Source organism: Aphelocoma coerulescens, chromosome 11 (genome assembly GCF_041296385.1).
Source record: "Aphelocoma coerulescens isolate FSJ_1873_10779 chromosome 11, UR_Acoe_1.0, whole genome shotgun sequence".
NCBI lineage: Eukaryota > Metazoa > Chordata > Aves > Passeriformes > Corvidae > Aphelocoma > Aphelocoma coerulescens.
In genome coordinates this window covers 3,491,261-3,514,994 of record NC_091025.1, presented here as the reverse complement: position 1 = coordinate 3,514,994, position 23,734 = coordinate 3,491,261, and the positions used below count along the sequence as shown (strand labels likewise).

Sequence of the window (23,734 nt, the reverse complement as noted above, 5' to 3'; positions counted from 1 at the left end):
CTGCATCTCGACAAGTTTTGTGGTTCTGTTTCTTCATTCAGGGGGAGACTGGACAAGCTGCTGGAGGAGAAATTCGGGGGAATTATAAAATAGCCCCCACATTTGGCTCAGCAAGCCCTGAGCAGCACTCCTGATGTCTCTAAAGTCCTATACCTGCAGCCACACATATTTACACACGGGTATGTAACAGCTGCCTCGCTCTCACGGTTCTCCTTCAGCACCTGCTTCTGTCTCCATCCCAGGCAGGATGCTGGGCTGCTTTCAGCCTGACTTCACGAGTCCATTCCCATCCTTCAGGCACTGGATGTCCATGGGGATGTCCAAAACGCCACGTCCACTCCTTCTGTCCCTCCCATTGTCATGCACAGCCTGACTCATGTCCCCTTCCTTGCTTTCTCTGTGCTTGCATAATTTCTGAACCACCTTCCTTCCCTATTCCACACCCGAATTTATTTTTCCCTAATGGTCACGTCTTCCCCCTCCTTCAAAATCATTTTCGGAACACCAACGTCACCTTGGTTTAATTAAAGCCCTGAATGTTTATCATGTCATTAAATCATTTCCTTCGAGCGAGCTTCAGATGAAGTTATCACTTTGTCAAAACGTGATGCAAACCCACAGCCGGGGGCACGGTGGGAAGCACACAAAGGGAGAGCCCAGTCTCTTGAGAAGTTTGGGTGAACTGTTTGCAAAAATCTGCCGAGCCCACCCCTCCAAGACCTTCATTTCCCCCTGCGGCAGCTGTCATCTGATCCCACGCTTTGGCTTTGAATGGGGCTCTCGGAGGATGCCAGATGTTGGGAACAAAGGTCTAAAAATAATCTTTCCAAGTAATCTTCCCGTCCATCACTCAAGCAGAGCGCGAGCTTTGTGTGAACATGTGAGCCGAGAACCTGATCTAACTTAAAGAAGTTCAACAGCAGCTCCCGGCTTCTGCCTCTGGGCTCCTTTTACTTTTTCTTTCTTTTTTTTCCTTTTTCTTTTTTTTTTTTTTTTTTTTTTTCCACCCCCCTTTTCCCTTCCCAGAAGCTGCGCAGGGAAAAGCGGCTCTCAGAGCGCTCAGCCCTCACTCTCCCTCCCTCCACATCTCCCTCTCTCCTTGCCAAGCCTCGGAACCGCCTGGATCCCGAGAGCCGCGCTCCTTATTTCATCTCTCCCTGGAAATATGGATCCCAGGCTGCTGCCAGAGATGCATTTCTGTAAAAAGGTCTTCGCTGCAGCCTTGTGTGTCTCGGTCCTGCTGCCGGACCCGGGCTGTGCCAGGACTCTCTGGAAGCGTGCTCTGCTGAAAATGACGGAGAAATACGATGTGAGTGAGGGTGGGGGGATTTTGGGGGAGGATTTTGGGGGGAGCTGGGGATGCTCGCCGCGAAAGGGGTGTTTTCCTTACGCATTTAGGGATCAGGAGTGTTTGGATCGGTGGCTGTCTCTTTCTAACAGGATTCCTTAAGTTTTCCCAGGCTGCACGGAACTTTTGCCACCTAGCTGCTGCAGGGGGAAGCTTGGGAAGCGCGCTCGGAGCAGGGACAGGGCTTTGGAACGGCTTTTCCTGGAAACTCCGCAGGGCAGCAAGGCAAAAGTGACCGGGGAGAAGGGGGATACAAAGCCTGCAGGTCCGGGGATAGGTTTGGTGGGAAGAAGATAATGGGATTTATGGCTTGGAGCAGGGAGGGTTCCCTGGCCAGCTCCTGTGATGCTTTTTGGGGTAACTTTGGGTGAAATGTGTCCAGCTCCCCGAGGTAAGGTGTGGTGGCATTGCCCAGGGTTCTGTAAATCCCTGGAGCACAGAGCCCTCAGACCCCCAGTGCCGGGGCGGCGTGCCCATCACCTCGAAGGGTGGCGATCCCAGAAATCCGTTCCCGTGGCTGTGCCGTGCCTGGCACATTCCCTGCGAGCAGAGCTGCTGCCCACGCCCTGGCAGACACTCGGTGGCACCATCTGTGCCTGCCTGCTTTTGGCAGCCTGCAGGCTTCACAGGGCACTGAGCACAGCCACCGCTTCCAAATCCACTCGGAGCACGAGTGCTGGAGCTGGAACTGGGGCAGCAACTTACTGGGAGTGGAGGGGATGGTGCTGGGTCTTGTCCTGGTGTGTCTGGGCCGAACAGCTGCTAGAGATGGCCATGGAGGAAATGGAAATGAAAAAAGGAAAATTATTTGATAGCTTGACTTCTAGGACTTGTTGTTTAAAAAGAAGAAAAGTTATAAATTTGAAATTTTTACTTGATCCATCAAAGTCCCCTTAGAACTGACCCAAGGGTTCTGCCCCTCGAATTGCTTGGGTGCAAGCCCCCACCAGCCTAATTTCTTATGTTCAGGTCTGATTGCATCTTCCAGCCGCTGCATGTGCATAAACAGCACCTTGGTGTCACACGCAGATTCCTCCATCTCTTTCCTGCAGCTTTTAATTCAGAAAGGATGTTTTAATGCCCATGACTTTTAGAGTGATGTTTGTGCATGGCTAACATTTGGTTTGTGCAATTTCTGACTCAGAATTGTGACACACATCCCTTGCCCCTGATGAGTGAGCTCCAATTCTGTCTTGTCTCATTGAAATTTTGCAGAAAACATTGTGCTGATATTTGAAAGGCACCTCAGGATTTTGTAAGATGTTTTCTTCATTCTAGCCTCTCTTGGGACAGGGAATACTCTGGTTTGCACTTTAATTGGAAAATGGTGATAAAAGAGCTGCATTTCCTGCAAAATCACTGACTGGAAAGTGCATTTATATGGATGTTCTTCTGCCATGTTTCAAAGTGAAGCTCAAATTTAATAGGAACTATGAGGTGAATGACCCAGAGAGATAGGACGGGAGCAGAACAGGAATTTACATGTTGATCTTCAGATAACGAGCCCTGCCCAGGCGAAGAGCCGGCTCCCCTGAGGACATATCCTCTTCTTTCAACCTGCACTTCTTCAAAGCACTGTTTTTCCTGGCATCCAGGTGCTACTGATCTGGCAAGCTCAGCTAGAATCGCTCATATTGACAGAAACATTGATCCAGGAAAAACAGAAAATGCTTTTCTTTCTCCTCTTCAAAGCCTTGTCAGGGGGAAAGCGTCTGCTCCCCATCCTCTTCTCCACCAGCAGTGCGTTCTGGCAGCCCCTCTGGTTTCTCAGAGGGGTGTTTTCTCTCCTACCAAATGCTGTGTGTTCCCTGCAGTTGGAATATCAGAGTCTGGGGGTAGAGCAGCTCATCTGTGAGTCACTTGGAGGGAGGGATGGCACGTGGAGGTGCTTATGGGACATGGGCCACAGACATCCCTGTGGGAGCCCCGAAGGACACGGGGGAGGGAGCTGAGCCAGGGCTGTGTGGTCTGAGTCCAGAAAATCTGAGGCTACAGCAGGAGGAGCGTATCCAGAAAAATGCTGGGTGCAGAATGACAGGAAGGTGTGAGGATGAGGAGCTGGCTTGTGGTCTGGCCAGGGGATTTTCATTCACCCTGAGGAAGGGTGTTGGTTGGCAAGGAGGGGTCAAGTGGGAATGGAGAAGGGAGAAAGGGGGATTGCAGCGAGGAGAAAAACCTGGCAGTCACAGTGGGATGCTTGGCTTCTGGCTTTAACAAATCCAGGCATTTTACAGCCAGAGGGACACTTGTCAAGTTCAGTGATTTGCAGCTGGTATTGTGCAGCCCCCACATGCCAGGGACTGTTCCCAAAGGGCAGAGTGAGGGAGCTACCTGGGAGCGGGCTTCAGTTCATTACAAAAACACCCATCATGTCTGTTGGGGAGAACTGGGCCAGCCTGGATTTCATTCCACTGTCAGCTGCAGCAAGTGTTTCAGAAAAATCCCAGCCTTCTTTTAAAGTTTTCCAGAGATGAAGAATTCCTCACAGCTGCTGTAATGCTCTTCCAACAGTTTATTTACTCTCCAGCCAGCTGCCATAAATCAGCACTGGGGTACCCTCTTTGTGCCCCAGGTCAGCACAATGAGATTTCTGGCCCCCATATCCTGAGAATAACCTGTGAGCAGAGCAGCCTCAGCCTCCGCTTTGGAACCTGCACACACACAGCCCTTTTTCAGTACTCCCTGCTTTCCAGCCTTTTAATCACTATTGTGCATCTTCTTGGAGCCCACCCCAATCCTGCAGCATTCTTCCTCCTGCAAACAGCAGAACCAAAATGACAAACCCAGAGCCAACAACAACAGGAGATTATTCCCATTGCTTTGGTCTTGTCCTTCAGATTGCTTAACCTGCCTTCAGTCTGGTGTTTGCCACTTTGATCACCAATGACGTGTGATTCTCCACGTCTTTGATGGAAATATTGGGGGATTCTAAATTCTCCCTGCCTGTGTATTTTTTTTTCAGAGGAAAGGTGCTTTATGGCCAGTGTTTGGGAACAGCTGCCAGGGCCAGAGCTGGTGGTGGGAGGCTGAAATAAACCTCATGTGTCACCTCGAGGGGCTCCATGCAGAAAATGAATTAGCAGAGAACTCTGCTTTGACACAAGCTCAGGGACCAGTTCCAGGCACAAATAACAGGACAGATCTGGGACTTTGGGGAGGAAGACTGCATCCCTCAGTTGCTGTTGAAATTATGGCTGAGACTGAGTGATTCCATTCACGTTTTTCCTCATCCTTGTAGACTTCCAGGGTTCCTCAGCTGAACTCTGAACTTCTCCCCTTAGTTTGTTTCTGGCTATGTCTAAGGCAGATATTGTCATTAAATGATCTAATAAGTCTCTCTGATTTAATAATTCACATCTTGCATTGAAAAATGTTCTTAAGGAAATTTTGACTGTCATCACAATTTGTAAAAATAATAAATCAGAGCCAAACTGTGAATCCTGGGAGAACTTCTAAAAAACCTTGTAACCCAAACCTGGGGACATCCTTAACCAGGTTATTTTGGGGATTGAGGGAATCCTGTTTGATGCACACAGAAACAAGGAGCAATTATTTTATTAGACCAAATAAGCAAAAATATTCTTATTTTGAAAGAAATTAGTTCTGAGCAATAGGTGAGCAGAGAAATGGGCAGGGAAGTCAGGAGGTACAAAGTTATTTGGCTGCAACAGTTACATTGTTCCCCAACGGAAATTTCATTTATGGAGCCAGCTGTTCATTGCAATTTTGGCTTCTTGGTTTCTGAATCATCTCTGCAGTAATTGTTTGGCCGTTTTTTCATGTATCCATTATTTGCCAGTATTATTTTGGTCACATTTCTGTCTGCAGATGACCTTTCAAATAGAACAGTAGACTGTGGCCTTCCAGGATGAACACTCCCTCCAACAAGGAGACCTGTTTAATGTTTGGAACTGCACAGATTAATTGTTCGGTGCTGCCTTATATCCCAAAATTATACCTGGTCTGAAAATTTTCTCTATTTAAAATCCAACAACACCCAAAAATATAAAAGGGATTTTTTCAATATCTTCAAGTTTAAAGCATGTTTCAAATTTTTTAGAGTGTTTGCAGCTTTTGAGGAGTGGGCTAATATGAGAGCTTGCAGCTTCAGCATGGAAAACATCATCAAAATTGGGTTTTTCCAAACCTTTTTAGTGGTTTTAACAGCCTATCAATTCAGGGGAAAACAATGTCGCAGAAGGGTTTTAAAGGAAAAAGAGGAAATTTTTTATTGGTATTGGGAACAGGGCAGGAGACTGTCATTAGTGAAAATATCAGAAATTCTCTGTCTCTCTGACACTCCATCTCTGTGCAATGGCCTCTCCTTGGTTTTTGGGAGAATCCATGTGGGAATAGGCTGCTGTCAAAGGAGCTATTGGGGGTTTCAGCAATAAGGATGGAGCAGGATGTAGGTACAGAGGGATATTAATCTCACCTCAAATTTCTCCATAGCCTGGTGCTGAAATTTCCTAGAAACCCCTGGGGGACAGTTGCACCATGTTTTTCCTTGGAATAACAACCCCAGTTTCTCATCACTGATTTTGGAACACACCAGTGATTGGGCCACGTGTATATTTATACACATTTATTTGTATTTATGACTCTTAGCAGCCTGCTCGTGAGGCCATGGCAGCGCTCACCTCACAGCCCTGGCTTGATGCTGAGCTCTTGTAAAAGTGCAAATCCAGATTCCATCTTTTGATTTTATTAGAGCTTGTAAATGGTTGTTAATAAATCTGAGACCTGAGTGCCCTGAGCACTTTCTGCTGCCCTGGGGAGCTGAGCTGGAGCCCAGAGGTGAGCGAGTGGTTGAGCCACAGGTGAGAAAGGAGTGGGCTGGGGTGATTCACCTCTCTGCTGCAGGGATTTGGCTTCTTGCTAAAACACCCCCAGTGTGAAAAATATCTGAGTGGTGCCCCATAGGTGTTCCTGCTAAAAACCTGTGCCTGTTAATCCACTTTACACCTCCCTTGTGCTGTTAGTGTGCAATGAGCAGCTCTCCTTTCTGTGTCACTCAAACACGGCCTCATTTCCTTCGGGATGAAGCTGGCATCACTCTCACAGATCTCACCCATGTCCCATGTCCCATGTTTTAGAAATGGTCTCTAATTTAACAACCCAGAGCTCCACAGTGGATACACTTGAAAGGCTCCCCTATAAATTCTGGTCCAGACCAGGTGATGGAGGTGGAAGGAGCCCACTGAGGAGAGAGGTGCTACCAGGGGCATTTGTTCCATGTCCCAAAACAACACAGTGCTCTCATTTCCTGCTTCCCTACCGAAGTGTTTTGGTGTCCTCATCATGAGGATGCCTGGAGTCTTTCTCTCTGTTTCCCAGACAAATATACGAGACTTTAAAGGATTATTTTCAATCTCCTAATTTTCATTGCAATAATCTCAATTATAAAACGAGTTCCACACACTCATTTAGTGACTGGTTGCTGTTCCCAAAGCACTTCACTGAGGGGATCATACAGCTCTGGGGGAGCTGGAGAGTTAATCCACCTCTCTGACAAATACTCAAAAAACCACTTTCGAAACCCCTTTTCCTGCTTCAGCTGGCGGGATGTTTGGGTCCTCACCTTACGCCAAACCTGATTTCCTTTTCTTCTCTTTGCAAGGATTATGAGTACCCTCTTCATTCTCACAGTTCCCACTACCAGAAGAACGACCGGTGCCCGCCGCCGCCGCAGAGCCTCCCGGAGCGCGCCTGCGAGGTGCCCAGCTGCCGCTCCGACTCCGAGTGCGAGCGCCACAAGCGCTGCTGCTACAACGGCTGCATCTACGCCTGCCTCGAGTCCGTGCAGCCCCCGCCAGGTAGGGCGGGAGCAGTGGGCAAACTGGGAGAGAGAGGAGCTTGCAGAGATGGGGGTGATGGTGGTGGTGGTGGTGGTGGTCATCCCCATGTGCGTCGGGTGTGGGGTGGGAGGCTTGAGTGCGAGCTGGGGATGGAGCTCAGTTCCACCCTTCTGGTTTCTGGGGGGTTGATGAGTTAAAAAGGTGTCCAAGGCCAGCTGGTGTTGCGAAATTCCCACGGGGTCAAACTGTAGAAGTCAGTCTAGGCCAGTTCTTTTCCTGAGAGGGCATTTTCTGTGCCCCGTCCCTGGCAGTGTCCAAGGCCAAGTTGGACGGGGCTTGGAGCAACCTGGGATAATGGAAGGTGTCCCTGCCCACGGCAGGGGTAGAATGAGATGAGATTGAAGGTCCTTTCCAACCCAAACCATTCTGTGATCCTGTGTTTCTATATCAGGAAAAGAAGCAATACCAACCTGAATTAGTGCTGACAGAAGTGAGGCAGCCACCTCATCGTTCCCTGCCATGGGAATGAGAATGGGGAGCAGCAGCTGCTTGGGCCTTCAGGACACCAAGTTCTTGTGGCCCTGGGTAACATCCACGTCTCCCTTGCCACTGGGACAACAAAAGCACAAATATATGTCAAAATCAGATCCAAACATCAGGCAGCCTCCTCACAGGCCCCTAGAGGAAATCCATTACTTTTCCATAGTTCTGTGCCCTGTGGCTGCTGCATTTTGACACTGTGATCTCTTGTCTCTGTCTTCTGCAGTCCTGGACTGGCTGGTTCAGCCCAAACCCCGCTGGCTGGGAGGCAATGGGTGGCTTTTGGATGGCCCAGAGGAAGTCTTACAAGGTACAGGACATTTCTCTGTCTTCTTTGCAAGGTCCATAATCACACAAAAGCCTTGGAGAATAAATCCCTCATACACAGAGCTTGCCCAGGATGTTGGGCTGCTGGGGCTGCTGGTGTTTGTCTGGAGTTTCCATGGGAATAAGTCCATGTGGTGCCGGGGGCTGGTTTCTGGCACAGTAAATAAATTACTTTTTATGGATGGATTATCCAGCAGAGCACTAGGAATGCTGCAGGGAACTGGGCTTGCACCCATTCTTCAAATAATTACAGATATATCTTTGTTTTAGATAAAGGCTTTGTCATCGTACACGTTTTCTGCCAGCTTCCTGATAGACCATAGGTGGACTTGGAATGGGAGATCCTTTAATCCAGAGCGGCCTCATCACCCAGATGCCTTGGGCTGGGGCTGTGGCTTGGGTGCCTTGGACAGGAGCCCTGGCACACTGCTGCAGAGTTGTGTCAAGCTCACGTGAACCTGGAGCATCTAATTTTGTAGACTGATAATGAGGTTGTGCTTCTCAGGTTCATTCCATAGGGAAAGGGGTTTTAATTAATTTTTTCCAATACCTAGAATTGAAATAAGGAGGGAGTGGGGGGGTGGGAAGAGAAGTTTTCTTCTATGAGACATTCCCAGATGTATGGACCCCTGAAGTTTTTGGGTTTTTCATGGAAATGTTAACCCAGCTTTTGATCAGCTTTAATCAGATATGGGAAGTACAAATAAATTCCTCTCTTTGGTCTTACACAGATGGTATCAGACTTGCTGAGCCTTGACTTTCATGTATTATGGAAACTCCAAGTTCTTGAAGAGAAAATTCTGCCTCCAGCTCATTGGAGCTGCACAGCTAGAAATAAGATAAAATAGGTTCCTCCTCATCCATCCTTGTCATGCTTATATTATTTGTTCCTTATCTGAACACCTTCATCTCAGCTTGAGGGAGTAATTAGGGAGGTGAGAACCATCAGTCACGGCATGAGAATTACAGCAGAGGTCCTCGAAATTAAAATCCTGCAAATGAGAGGGTGGAGCGGCCCTGTGGAGTCTGTACATTTAATGGCCACAAACACTGCCTGAGTCCTGCTTTACCTTCCCACTCTGTGCTGCCCGTGCTGCCTGTCCCGGGTCAAAGTGGTGAAACCTCTGTTTGGGACAGGGCTGGCAGTGCCTGACCCCGCAGTGAGTCACAGCTGAGGTTTGGATTCAGCAGCAGGTCCATGGGTGTGGAGCAGAGAGCAGAGCAGGACACTGCCAGCTCCCTGCTCATGTTCCCAACTCCTCAGCCAGCCAGAGCCCTGGCTGGGACACACCTACCCCTGTTTGGAGGGGATAGCTGCATGGAGGGGTCACCAGCAGCAGGGTGGGCAGCGGTGGGTGGTCTCCAACCCCAGGCTCACGCAGACCCTGCACATCAGGCTGTGGGGAGGGTGTTGTGCAGGGATTGGGGCTGAGCTGTGCCAGGACACAGGTCAGGCTCCGTGTGAGGTGTGACTGGGATCACCCACCCACACAGGATGGTCTGGAGGGGCCAGCCCCGTGCTGCCCTCGATGGGAAGGAGTCTGGGGTCCTGCCCAGGAGCAGGGGCCCTGTGGTCATGTTCGGGTGACCCTCAGGCTTCTCTTGCAGCCGAGGCCTGCAGCACCACTGAGGATGGGGATGAGCCCCTGCACTGCCCCACGGGCTACGAGTGCCACATCATCAACCCGGGCAACGTGGCCGAGGGCATCCCCAACAGGGGCCAGTGCATCAAGCTCCGGGGAAACCCAGGTCAGTGGGCTCCCACCTCCCTCCCTCTCTTCGTGCATGCTGATGTTTGCAGGGCAGAGCCAGAAAGGAAGGGACCAGGACACCAGGACTCTCTGTGCCAGTGGGGCTGTGTCAGCTGAGCAGGTGGTGACCTGCATGTGCTGTTACTACGCAGCACAAAAATTAGAAATATTTCTGTGTTACTGCACACTTCAGTAAGAAATCTGAGTTGTAAAGTCTGGTTTTGTCTTCTGACTTTGCTTTCTGCATCCAAAACTTTGTTGCCTTTATTCTGCTGACACATTTGCCCAATAAAGGAACTTATAGAAGCCAAGGTATTTTTCAGGAGAGCTCATAGCATTTTTAGATATTCATTGAGTGGTAAGATATGTACATTGGCACTGGGCTACAAATCACCTCAGTGTAGAGACATGAGACATCAGTTTTGCCATTTGGTCACTGTAAAAACCAGGGGAAGCATCAAACCAGATCTCTGAGCTGCTTCCACAACAGATTAAGAGTTTTTCCAGGGTTTTTGGATCATCTCTTTTATAACTTTTTCTTTAATAACATTCAAAGTAACCAATGTAATGTAGAACTGGGGGGGTCTTAGACATGAAGTATTTCTAAGGGCTGAAATAATTATATGAATGGCAATCAGAACAACCTAGATGGAACTTGAATTATGTAAAATACTAATAGATGCTCTGAAATGTTACCCAAATTTTATTTCATTTGGGAAAACCTCTGATTCCTTGACTTGTAGCTACTGAAAAGATTATAAAATGCTAGTGGCAATCCCCACTCTTATGGCAAGTGAGTTATGTCCACAGAGCTCAGTAGTCTCAGCAGTTTATAAGAGGTTTATAGCAGCCCAAATTACTTCAGCTACAGAGGACTTTTATTTTCCTCTTTGTGAGGTTATTGTGTCTGTATCTCTAATTTCTCTGTGCTGCACACCAAAGGTCAGAGCTTAACACAGAAAATGAAGGCTGACTCACCACGTACCTTATTTTCCAGATGGACACAACCTGAGGCATAAGTATTACAAGGAATATTTTGGTAAGCTGAAGTGTTCATTTTTATTATTAAGCTTTATCATTCCTGCAATGCTCACAAGAAATTTGCTCCTTATGAAATGAAGGTTTGTACACAGAAAAAAGAGATTCTTTAGCCCCAGCTCTCTATGCTTTGGTCAGATGATCTTATTTTAAGATATGCAATGTCCTGATTGTGGACTCCTGAGAATCAGAATTTTCAGCTGTGACAGAATGAGTTAAAGGGTGCAGCCTTCTTCCAGGGGAACCACCCAGTCCAATGATCTTTTGTTATTTTTAAGCATACTTTTGGAGCTTTGCTCTTGGCCCAGGACTCCTTGCAGCTAAACACAGAGCTCTGTCAAAAGCAGGGTCTTGTACTGTGGTAAGAGATAAGGGATGGCTGGAGCCCAGTGAACCAGTCCCTCAATGTTCCCTGAGAGGTGTCAGGTCCCTCTCACAAATCTGAAGCAGGAGCATCTCCCAGACCTGTCCTCTCAGCTTCAAAGCTCCTGGTTTCTCCCTCTTGGATCTGGATCAGACTGGAAGTGACATTCAGGTACAACTAGAGAACTAGATATCTTTGATATCAAATTTACAAACAGCCAAATCTGGCCAGTTTGGCTGATCAAACCATTAAAGGATTCCCTTTCCTCTATTCCAGTGTGGTCTATCCCAGCTCTCCAAGAGAACTGCTGAATAATGGGACCAATAACACTGCACTGCTGAGAGAACCTTGAGAAACCCTTTGCCCCAGCCTAGCCTAAAACCTGACTTTGCTGATCTTTGTTTTACAGGGAGCAATTCCAACAATGTGGTCGGCTACGTGAAAGACCAGCAGAAGCATTTAGGCTAATTGAAGGCCTGCCTGGGTAAGTGCCCTGTGAATAAAGGGAAAGCTGGGTGGAAATAGCTGGTGCTTAGAATTCAATTATTCAGAGAAACGATTGTCTGAGGGGGATATTTCCTCTAAGCAAAATGCTGGAGTAAGGACAGCACTTAAAACCCTCCACAGGTGCATGAAGCACTCTCATTCCACCAGACACACCTGATTTCTTCCAAGAACCTTTGCCTTGTGGGTATTTAGAGGATGGAGGGACTTTTAGGATGAAAAATAAATGCTGCAAAACTTGATGTGCCTTAAGACTTTTTGGGGGCTTTTCCTAATGCAGGTGTAACTGGTCCTGCCAGACAAATTAAAAAGCTGTTTATTCTGGGCTGACTGCAAAAAGGGGTCAGTCTTGCAAATACTTCAGCACACGGGGGGTTTTATAGGACAATTTTATGTGTGTGATCAGTTGTGCCGAGCACTGGGACCCTCTCATGTGAGCAAAGGCACATTTATCTGGCCAGAGGCAAGCCAACAGCAAAAGCTCCATCCATTTTGTCAGCCTTGCAGTAGGAAAGAATGAAAATATTTATTATACCAGAAGTTCCGTCCCAAGATGGTTTTCACAACACTTTCGGCTTCACTTTAAAATTAACTTAGGCTTAGCTGGGAGTTATGAAAACAAAGCAGTTCAGTGTCTTTCTGTACCTACGTCAGGCTGGCTGTTGAGATTACTCAGCTACTTAAGGACAAGTTCTGTGCAAACATCCCAGGAAGGATAAATATTTTAATTCCTCTTTTTTTTTTCTTTTTCTGTTTGGTTTTCACCCAGCTGGACCACTCTGTCAAGGAATGCTTTACCCAGCAGCTTTCCGGTCCCACATCTCCACAAGCACATCTCCAGCATCCCCCTGATCCCTGCCCATCACTGACAAAAAAATTTCATTATCCAAGGAACAGGATGTGTCCAGATTTTAACCCCATCAGGAGGGGGAGAAGTGTGATCCCCTGAAGGAAACCACACTGGTTATCAGCTGCCCTTCTCCGAGTGAAATGCAAACACCTCCAAGGGACCCCAGTGAGCCACAGTGCCGTGACCAGGCTGCTGACACAGAGCCTGCCCTTTACATGCTTGTTGTGTGACCAATTCAGATTTCAGGCCCATGAACACAACCCAGTGTTACCAAAGTGATGTCAGAATTCTACCTAAATGTTCTATCTAAGGTGCTTTAAAATAGGTGAGACTAAAGAGGTTCTCTGGATCAAAGCCAGGGCCTGCCTGTCTTGAGCAACTCCTCTAAAGAAGCCTTTTCATCAGCTTAAAATTCAAAGAAACCTGCAAGTTTCTTCTTTGCCTGTTTACATCCAGGTTTTACCAGGCTTGACATCCACTCTAAATGGCTAAACCTGAAGTCTTAAGAAATTGAGGAAGTCTAAGCTAGGAGCAGAACCAGCTTTATAAATGTTTTTAGGTTACTTTCCTTTTCTCAGTCTGGTGAGCTGCAGATTCAGAGTTAATAGTGGAACAGATTCCTTCCTGCAACATCCAAGCAGACTCACAAATGCATGCCAGGCTTTGTAATGTGCTTTTTTTTAGCCAGCACAGTTAATACTCAAAAAAATCTGTGTTTTTGTACCTGCAAAACCTCAGCAAGAGGCCAGAAGTCTGGATAATTTGTTAAATGTATTAGAAAAGCAAATCCAGGATAAATGTGTGTGATGACAAGGATTGTCTGGCAGATGGGCCACTGCTCCTCAGGACTCCTGTACCTTTGTGTTGGCTTCCATAAATCCTTAAGGTCTGGTTATTTGTATTTGGGCCTCACAGCTTCTTTTAGCTGTTTAGCATTATACAATGGAAAACACATTTTCTATTAAGATTTTCCTTTCCTGTGGCAGTCCTGAAGGGACAGTTGCATTTATTGTGACAAATCAGCCAGAATTGTTTGGCAGAAAAGCCACATTTGCTCCATGGTTTAGTCCACATCCCCATCTGCATGCATGAAATTAGCATTTTAATTTGCACAGTAGTAGCACTGCATATAAATACCCAATTCACAAGTGCAAGTGCCTGCTTCCACTCACAAAATACAGGATTCTTTTTTTTTTTCCACTCACTAAATGGTTTAAGCCAAATCCAGGACACCTATGAGACTCTTGATACTTTGCATGTGACGTTTGCAGCTGGAGAGATGGAAGGTGCCAAACTGCTCTTCTGTTTCCTATTCTAAGCACAGTCCTGGGTGCCTTACAGAGCAAAGGAACAGCTGAAGGGCTCCACATTTTCCTAAATATCTTCATTTATTGCACCCACTTTTTCATGCCTTTTTTTTTCAAAGTGCAAGGCATTCAATGCAACACCACATTTGGACAGAGCTATTTGTAGAATTTCATCCTGCACAGCTTCCTGCAACAAGATCTGAATTCCTGCTCAGACACAGGAGCCACAGGACCAGAGAATTGTGGACTGGTTTGGGTTGGGAGGGAATTTAAAGCTCATCACCCTTCACTGGACCAGGTTATCCAGCCCCAAATCTGTATTTTATAGTTCCAGTCTCTGTTTAGAGCAGAAACTTGCCACTATCCTCACTCCTTGGTGCTGCTCAGTGAAGTGAATTGATTTCAGTGAAATGGATTGATTTTGTTCAGCCTTACTTTCTGCAGAAGAAGATCAAATTCTGATTAAATGAGCAAAGCCCTCCAGTGATCACTGCTGAGCCCCGAAGAGTAAATGCCAAACTGTTCTGTTTTAAACTAAAGAATCCAGTACCTAAAACCTTGTGAGGAGCTAGTTGAAAAACTGGTATTGAGCATTCACAAATATGAAAGATTAAAAAAACTTCACATCTCAACGTAATCTCTCAAAGCAGCCCAAAATGTGCTTAACTTGAGTGGACACATTCACTTCAGTGTCTGGGTTTTTTGTGGCTGCAGAAACACGTACCTGTCCACCTGGCTGGGACAGTACAGGAATTTTTTGCTTGCAAAAAGAATTTTAAAAAAAGAAAATTGGCAAATTAATAATTTGATGATGAATTTCTGTTTACTGGCTGCTATCAAAGCCATCACTCTTCTTTCATGGTGCTAAAATGTTCAGGAGTTTTTTTTTTTTCCAAGCTAATTCAAGTTATTAATTGTCAAACAGAAGCAAAAGCCACAGAAGGGACTTGTCAAAGTGCTGTGTTTTCAGCAGTGGCATCCCTCAGACACTGAAATCAAAACACAGAGCAGGTGAGTTGTCCTCAGCTGGTCTTCTCTCCAAAGACAGGTGCTTTATCTGGTGCAGCACTGTAGGAAATGACTGGTGTCGGTTGTTTTATTTAATGCTTCCATTAACACTTTGCAGCATGTTTGGTGCTATGATAACCTTCCCTTGTGTCACTGAGTGCTGACAAGGCCACGGCCTCCCCCATCCCCGAGGATCTGTGAAGCCCCTGGTGCACAGACACGTTCAGGTTCTGCTTTGGTGCTCAATAAAAAGCAACCAGTCTATTTTTCACTTGTTTCTCTTGTGTCTTCTTGATGTACCTTCAGCTCTGGATTATGGAAAAAAGGGCAAATCTTTTAAATTTTTAGTTGTTGGGAGAACTCACATAACACAGGCACGGGGAGACAAAAGTCATTTTGTCCACTGGAAAGGAGGTGACAGACCCCAAAACACATCCACCACCCCTGCCCCCTTCCAGAGGGGCCCCTTTTGTGGGTCAGACCCTCAGTTCTTGGCCCTGCATTTCCACTGCCCACAGAGGAGCTGGTGGACAGCACTGTGGGGAGGCTGGGGGTGGTGTCTCTGGAGAAGGTGACCTTTGTTTGACCAGGCATTGTTGCTGCCAGTTCAGGTGCTTTGGGCTGCTCAGGCAGCTCTGCAGGAGGCTCAGAGGGTGAAGAAACCAACCAAGGCAAAGGCCAGAGCTGGGCTGTGCCCACGGCAGGACAGAGCTGGCAGAGCAGAGGGGTTGGGCCGTTTCCAGGCTCCACCATCCCACCTGCCCCACCCACAGCAGTCCTGCTCTACCTGCTCATCAGGAGCAGGCAGGAGTCCTCCTTCCCTGCCTCCTTCCTGCCTTCCCTGCCCTCTGAAACCAGAACAGGGAGAGAAACTCCTGGAGCTGAGCCACGGAGGGACAGCAGCGGGGGCTGTCACTTTGGAAGGGTTTGGAGGGGGTTGAGATGACCCCAGCCAGCACCATGTGCCAGGGCAGCTCCTCACTGAGTCAGTGAAGTTGTCCTTGGGATCACTTGGACCTCTCATGGCAATGGCCCGTTTGGATGGGGAGAGCACAGGGGGTGTGCACATAACTCCTGTCCCCTGCTGGGAAGGGTGATGGGAACCAAGAACCTTGGCTGGCAAGAGAATGCTTTGTCTGGTGAACACCACCGAGTTATGGTTTCATTTCAGCTCGTTTCCATGCCAGTGCAAGCAAATATGGTTTCTGCTACTGTAGCTTGGTAGTGATCTCTGTGGAAAAAGCACAGCGTGACCTGAGGCAGCGTCTGGAGGTGACACTGAAGTGCTGTCAGTGCTTCCCAGAAACCAACAGCTGGATCAGCAGAAGGACTCACCAAATAAATCTTCAGGAAGTCTATACCTACTACCAGAATAACCAGAATAATATAAAATAATTGCTGTACTTCTGACATGCCTGGTTCAGAGCTCAGTGGTGCAGGAGTGTCTTGGTCACCTTCAGGAAGGTTTCCATAGTTTGATGAGCAGTGAAGAAGCCCACGAGGTTTGTACAACCCATAAAAGGGTTTTTGCAGGCTGAAGGTTTCTCTTTGCTCGTGACACAGCAGGGATTGGTTCATACAGGGGGTTATTTTCTTCTCCCACCTCACACTGGCTGCACAGGCTGGATTTCCCTCTGGAGGTGGGGTCAGATGAGCATTGATTGTCTCTCTGTGGCAATAGGATTCACAGCATCATTCAGGATCCTCTGAAGATAAATTTTTAAAAAACCCTTTTTCTGGTGAGTCTGCAGAGGTAAGTCCTATTTCTTCCCGTTATTTTCTCCTTGTTGCTTTTCCATGCAGACAAAATAGCAAGAACAACAAGAGAAGCTTGCAAAACAAAAAAGACCTTTAGAGAGTTTTCCAGACAGAGATGTGGATGCTGGGGCTCATTCCACCCAGCCTGAGCCCCCCACCAGGTGATCTCCCAATTGAAGCATTGGAAACTGTGCAAAAATAAACCAAAAGCTTTAATTAAATTCCCCCTTCCTTCCCCATTACACACCTGGGGTCAGAGCTAAGGATTTTACTCAACCTTTATGGGACAAGATGGAAAAGAAGCGTGGCTCTAAACTCCGTTCTTTGCCTGCACAACCAGGAGCAGCAGAAGTTCTGCCCAGGAAAATCCCAACCCAAAACTGAAGCGTTTGGAGTTTTGGGTAGCAGCAAACTCCATTCTACCCATGCAGCAGAGTTTTTTTCCCTCAAGGTGGCACAAGAGGAACAAAAGCGCGACAAGCCCCGGTTCTGGCAGGGGAGCAGGTGAAGGAGTTGTGAGTTTTGAGCTGAAAGCAGCACCCTTCCCTCACAGCAGCATCCTATTTTTGGGCTCAGGGGGTCTCAGAGAATGGCTCCTTTGCTGTATGTGTCTTCACAACAGATATCTTCTATTTAAAAGACAAAAAAAAAAAAAAAAAGGTTTTCCAAATAATCTACTTAGAACTGGAGCTTTATTATCCAATTAAATAGGAAATACTGTAAGGGCACTGTAATTGGGCTGCGTGTTATGTTTTTGTAGTGTGAAAATGATAGAGTGAAGAAATACAACTTGTATTAGTGTTGTTTTCTTAACATTATAGTCTTGATTCAGTTTATTCCCAGTGTTTTCTGAGCTGTGGGATAGCAAAATACATTAATTTTTCATTACATTTCCTAACATGCAGAAATCAACAGCAGCAAGAAAATGAAACTTGAGGCCGTTCAGCAATTTCTCGGAGTGAGTGGCAAACAGCAACATTTTTTTTTCCTGCATTTATTCCATTTCATCAAATACAATTTCCCATAACAGAACAGAGGGAACATAAAGATGAGAGAGAGGGATGTGGTCCTGAGCCCAAACCATGCTGTTCCTCCCCAGCTGCCAGTTTGCTGGATAATGAACCACCATGCACCGATTGTTACAGTGCATTGTTGTGCTCATCAACTCGTTTTTCAAATTTTCCATGTCCTGTTTGTTTTGGAATTTCTGTCAGTCCCACTCAGTGCATTGTTCCCCCTCCCTAACCCAGGGTGTGGCCTCTTGGCTGTCGTGTGGATTCTGGATTTTGGACTTGGAGCTCCATGTGTCTCTACAAGCAGCAGGTTTGTGCCAAGGGGGTGATGTTAAATAAGGAAAGCATCAGCCTGTTCCTCAATTAGCCACAGTGGCTAATGAGAGCCACGCTGGGGCTGCCCAGGCCATGGACACACTGTGAACAGCACAGCCCCAGGATGCTCCTTGTGGGCAGCAGCTTCATGGACGATGAGTGAAGATTTGGGGATGAGAAAATCAAGAGCAAAACCAAAGGGAAATTTTCTTCCTACCTGCCTAGAGGGGGAAGATGTTTTCCACCACTTTTATGGCAGAAACACGAGGATTTGGAGTGATCCTAAAACTGTGGTGACTACAAGCATGCTCAGGTGGGCAGGAGAAGGGATTCCCTGCCAGGCAGTGCTGCTGTGCCTTGTCAGGAGCTGGCAGAGCCAGCTGGACATGCTCCAGGTCCTTGGAACAGCTGCACAAGGCGGGGACCAGTTCAAGAGCATAAATGAGCTCAGAGAGGTTTCACCTCCTGATTCCCGTATGATAAAGCCCAAATCCCTCTGTATCTGCTCCAAACCCTGGCTAAGCACCTTACCTAAACCCTGGGCAGGGCCTGGATGTGAGATTCCCGAAAATCAGAGCCCAGCATTATCCCTGGATCCTTTCCCACGGGAAGGAGCGCTGTTTCGGTGGTGCAGGAACTTCCTCCATCTGCCTGACGCATCCATGTGGGATCCTTGCGAAAGCGTTGCTCAACCGAGGGAGCCGGGAAGCCCCAGCTGTGTTTTACAAGATCCCGGCTCCTTGCAGCGTGTTTCCCAATCACTTTGTTTTCCCCTCGGTCTGGGAAAAGCCCCTCTCTCCACAGCACCTCGGTGGGACCCGGGTGTGGCTCTGTGGGGTGTCCCAAGGGCTCCTCAGCTTTTCCTGGAGCTGGCGGGACCTGGGGGATGCAAACAGGCTAGACTGCAGTGCTCCGTGGAAAAGCAGCTGTTTGATGAGGGCTGGCCAGGTTTTGGGTACCACGGGCTGTCACAGAGCTCTGGGGGCTTGGCCTCATCATGGTCCAGGTGTCACCACCCCCGCTGCTCCAGAGCTGTCCCCTGGATGTCCCTGGAGAAAACTCTTCTGCAGAAAACTGCACATCTATTTTCCTCTGGCTGGGAATGACTTTTATTCCCTCGATGCAGTTTTTACTGTCAAAGGAGGATCTTAATCTCACAGTTTACACCTCAGGGGCAATTTAAGCTAAGTGGATCCCGCAGTCATGGTGCCTGGGGGAGGATGTAGGTCTCGTGGGGCAAACCAGAGCGTGATGCTCCCTGGCAGCCATAAATCTTCGGGAGTGATGTAACCAGTGAACTTTATCAATCTTGGAATCACAGAACCGGAGAATGTCCCGAGCTGGAAGGGACCCACAGGCATTATTGAAGTCCAGCTCTGGGCACCGAAGTCCAACCTTAGCTGTGCGTTGGGATCCACCACGAAAGCACGAAGGAAGCGCTGTGGTTTTGATGAACGATCATTACAAATCCCCACATCGCACATCCATGCCCTCTCCCTGATGTAAACACTTATAAATCCCGGCGTTGTGCTGACTGGAGCATTTCCTAAGGAGGACTATCGCAGCCTGGAAGTTTACAAACAGGCTCGGCGGTGCGTGTAACCTGCCCTGCCCCTGCGCTCACAGCCCTGGCGAAACACCTTCCCTATCTGCCCGTCCGACGCTCCTCCCGCAGCGATCCTTCGGAGGGCGGAGGAAAACCCCAACCTGCTCTTCAGGTGCCGGTCACGCACACCGAGCCGGTGCCCTCGTGTCCCTGTCACACACAGCCAGCATTCCCGGCCGGGTTTTACGGGAGCAGCTCCCGCGGGGAGGCTCGGAGGGCGCGCACCTCTCTCCCTCCGGCTCCGGCGGCCGAAGGAAGGCGTGACTTGGCGGCAGGGACAGGTGCCTCTCCCTGCAGGTAGCCCCGAGCTCCCGGGGAAGCGGAGCCAGCCCTGCCAGCGGCCGGTGGTCCCATCCCGCTGGCCCCCGGGGCGCTCCCCAGCGCGGCGCAGCGAAGATGGGCGAAGGAAGTTTCACCAAACTCTTCCAGAAAAGGTCGCTCCTCCGCTTCGTGCAGAAATATCAGCCCCTGGGAAGCGGCGAGCCGGAAGAGGAGGTGAGGATTGCCTGTGCCTCTTGCCTGGACCTGCTGAAATAGTTTGTGTGGTTGGGGTTGCTTTTGTCTACTCCGCCTGCCTTGTCCCACCGGTAACTCGAGAGCGCTGTGGCTGCGCTGTCCCCTCTCCGGGCGAGCCGAGCGGCTCCCGGCAGCAGGGGGATGAGCTGGATGGTGTTTGCCAGGGGCTGGGAGTGATGGGGAGCCTTGTTTCTATGCAATAATCCAAGGGCACGGAGCTGAGGCCTCAATCCTGCCCAGAAACTTTGTTCCCTGCTCTGAGGAGCTTCCAAACTAAGGAAGCGCGTGGGAGAGCCCTGGAGTGCGGCCGTGGGAGCTCTCTGGAGAGTGGGCACAAGAGGGGAAATGGAAAGCAGGGTTCCCCCTGTCCCCAGGGTACCCCTGCCACCAGTGCTGGTCACTGGCAGAGGGGCTGTGCCCCTCGGGCTGTCCCCTGAGCTGTTGCTGCAGTCAGGGCTGGTAACCAGCGGCCAAGGAGGGTTTTGGCTCAGACCTGCAGAGTTCACCTGGAAATACTGCTTTCCTGTCCTGAAAAATGCTGCACTGATGTCCCCTCCCTGCTTGCACTGCCTGTCCTCGGTGCAGATGGACCAAAGGGTGGCCAGTGGTGCTTTGGGTGACACATTTGTTGTTCTCCTTGAGTTTTTGCCACAAAATCTTCCGGTCTGGGATTATCTGGTTATTTGCTCAGCACAAGGTTTCCACGGCTCAAGCCCCATTTTTTCTCCCACATGGCAGATTGGTTGGGTGCTCTGCCACGTGAACCCCATTTGTCTAATTCCTCTAGCACATGGGGTTAGCCCTTACTCCCATCCCAACGAGCTCCATCCACACACTTGGAGAGATTCATGTGCTTTTCCTGACTGACTGAGGCCTTTCCCACATATTATTTCAGATAATCCCCTTTCTGAGTCTTGTCTGTCTGGTGTGGGGTGGGTCAGTGTCACAGGGAGAAGAAAATAAGACACTGAACTCTTCCCCTGTGCACTGCATCGGGTGATGCTGCTCTGCACTGCTCACACAGAGCTCAAAATCCCAGGAAAAGAAGACCTTGATGAGGTTACAGAAGGTCTCTGTAACCCGGCTTGGTGGGAAGCTGAGATTTCTGATTGCACGTAGGCAGGAGGCCACAGGCAATTATTCTGGCTTGTTCTTAGGCTGCACCATTTATGCTGTGCCAAAATAAATAGTGACAGGTATTTACTTCCAAATCTAAACCCCTCTTGAATTTTAGCTCAGGTCCACGCAGAGAGTGGTCTGTGTGTAACAGGAGAGTGAGGTGAGGAGAGCTTTGGCACAGGGTAGGAAGCAGACAGCAGTGTAAAATGAAAATGGGAACTTGGCAAATCAAGAACTTATTCTCAGGGTATGGTTTAGGCTGGTAAATGACTCATCTTCCCCCTACTTGATGGCATTTTGCTTCTTTGTTTTAAAATAGTTGCAGAGCACTTTCAACCTTATAGATCTTAAATATTTTGGTCAAAGCGTTGTGCTCGGTCTTGAAGGTGTGAGGGTGTGAGTCCAGGCGATCTGATGGGACTGCAGCCAGGATAAATGCCCAAACTGGGCTGTGAAGGAAAGCCCCAGTGCTGTTACCCCAGTGGGGTGATGGCCAGTTCACCTGTGGCCGTGGTGGTACCTGGAGATGGCAGGACAGTCACCTGGCACATCAAAGCCCATGCCCAGCCTGTGTCCAGACTCTGCTGGGCATGGTTTAACTCCTTTGCTGCAGTGTCCCATCCAGAACCAGGGGAATTTTTGTGGGGCTGATTTATAGTTTACAGGAATTGTGTGTTTGCTGCAGAAATCTGAAGAACAACTAGAGATTTTTCTTCTGAGCATCCCAGAGTGTGTGCACATGCACAGTCACACATCCTTGTGTGTGTGACGGTGGGAAAAAAGCCTGGGCACTGCTTCTTTACATCCCCCTTTCCCTCTGACCATGGTCACCCCCAGTAGGCACAGTCCAGGGCAGAATTCTTGAGGTGGATGCTTCAAATCAGCTTTACTGGAAAACCTCTGGCCCTTTGAACAATCAAGGGGACTATTTTGAAGTTTCTATCTGCAAGCAGGGGGACCAGATCTTTGTTTCATGTAAAAAATATTGGAATTCTGTGATAGATGTGCAACAGGGGAGTGAGAAACTGTGTGGGAGGTGCTGAAACCAGGGTGGTGGGTGGGAAAAGAGCTTGGATAGGGAAGCCCAATAAGGCAGCCCCTCACCTGGGGGGCTGAGGGTTGCTCTAGGCTGGATTCTGGATTCTGCCTGCACCCCTGGAACATGGGTCTTTTTCCTGCCATGTCCACCCGAAAAAAAACCCTGTAAAAGTCTCTTTGGAGAGAATGGTTTGATTTATTTATCGTATTTTTGGCAGGGATAAAGTTTAATGTTTGGAAGGGCTTCATGTAGACTAAATAACCCAGCCCACTCTGGATTGCAGTCCATTATCTGGTCCAAAGTAACCTAAGACAGGGAAAAGGATATGCAAAGCCTCAGCAGAGGCAGAGGTGGGGGAAAATCCCGAGAACTGGTATTTTGGGCTGTTTGCCAGAGTACACAAAAAGGGCTGTGTGCTCTGCAGAAAGCCCCATGCTCCCTTTCTTCCACATGGGCTGCTCATTGGGACAACTGAGGGATTGTTTTAGGATGAAGAATGCTCAGGTACCTCCAAGGTGGCTCCCAGCCACACCAGCTGCTCTTTACAGCCTCCAGTATCTCCTGATCTTGCAAAGCAATAGATAAACTGATAATTACCCTTTTGTTACTCCTTCCTGCCCTGCTGCATGGAGTCTGTGCTCTTGTGCTGAAAGGATAAAGGTTATAAATGTAAATGGATATTGTGGATAACCCACATCTGCTTTGCAATGTAAACACAAAAGCCAGTAATGCTCAAGGAGAGGTTTGTTTGTGAGGAGATTGGCACAGGACACTGCCTGGTGCACAACGTCCCTGGGGTGGGATTGGGGTCAAAGGGGCTCTGCACTGGCAGCACATCCAGGGCAGGAGGGAGATGGGGCCCCACTGATGCATTTCCGACCTGTGCATTGCAGGGGTTGTTCTGCAAAACAGAACTGGTGGGAAAGCTGTTCCACGTTCATGAGGGGAAATCCCTGACAGGCGTAGGCTCAGCAGTGCAACTCATCCCAATAAAGCTGTTCCTGTCACAGGCCCTGGCTGGCAGGAGCAGGGAGCTGCCAGCATTTCCAGAGAAACCACAGATGGCTCAGGCACATCCCAGGCCTTTGTCATTTATTTCCTCCACACCTTTGTGAAGGTAAATATTGCTGATAGAGCTGAACCCTGCTTCCCCTGCTGTCCTTGGGGACTGCAGGCATGTTATCCTCGTGTCCAGGTCCCTTCCTTCCCTCCAGCTGCTTTCATTAAAATTTAAACTCCTCCAGGGCAGAGCTGTACCTTGATACCTGTGTGTGCCAGCTGCAGCACAGAGGAGCCTGGAGAGGCCACATTAATCAGGATAGGAATGAATGCAGGGATGTGTCTATCCCTGTGTTTTCTTCCCACCAAACCCTTCCTTCTCCATAAGTGGCTCTTGGGATTTCAGTGTCTGGATGTCAACAAAGTAACAGGGAACTGATGCATTTGTACAACCAGGGCACACAAACAGGGACATAAATCATGAGTTTTAAACGTGGAAGGGGTATTTTTGTCCCTTCTAGAAAGGTCTGTTAA

General features: G+C 48.5%; 2 protein-coding genes across 2 annotated transcripts in view; both read left to right on the top strand.

The window, feature by feature from the left end:
• Window positions 1–223: 223 nt before the first annotated feature.
• On the top strand, window positions 224–15,089 carry WFDC1 (WAP four-disulfide core domain 1). The gene is made up of 7 exons (XM_069026894.1): window positions 224–1,309; window positions 6,969–7,164; window positions 7,913–7,996; window positions 9,622–9,762; window positions 10,762–10,803; window positions 11,576–11,650; window positions 12,440–15,089. The coding sequence occupies exons 1-6, from the start codon at window positions 1,166–1,168 to the stop codon at window positions 11,632–11,634; spliced, it is 666 nt and encodes a 221-aa protein (XP_068882995.1). The 5' UTR covers window positions 224–1,165; the 3' UTR covers window positions 11,635–11,650; window positions 12,440–15,089.
• Window positions 15,090–19,610: 4,521 nt separating this feature from the next.
• The window catches only part of ATP2C2 (ATPase secretory pathway Ca2+ transporting 2), a 28,273-nt gene continuing 24,149 nt past the window's right edge, over window positions 19,611–23,734 (top strand). The window contains exon 1 of the mRNA XM_069026681.1: window positions 19,611–20,022. Coding sequence (XP_068882782.1) covers window positions 19,924–20,022 — 99 coding nt within the window. The 5' untranslated portion in view covers window positions 19,611–19,923. The remainder of the gene's footprint in view (window positions 20,023–23,734) is intronic.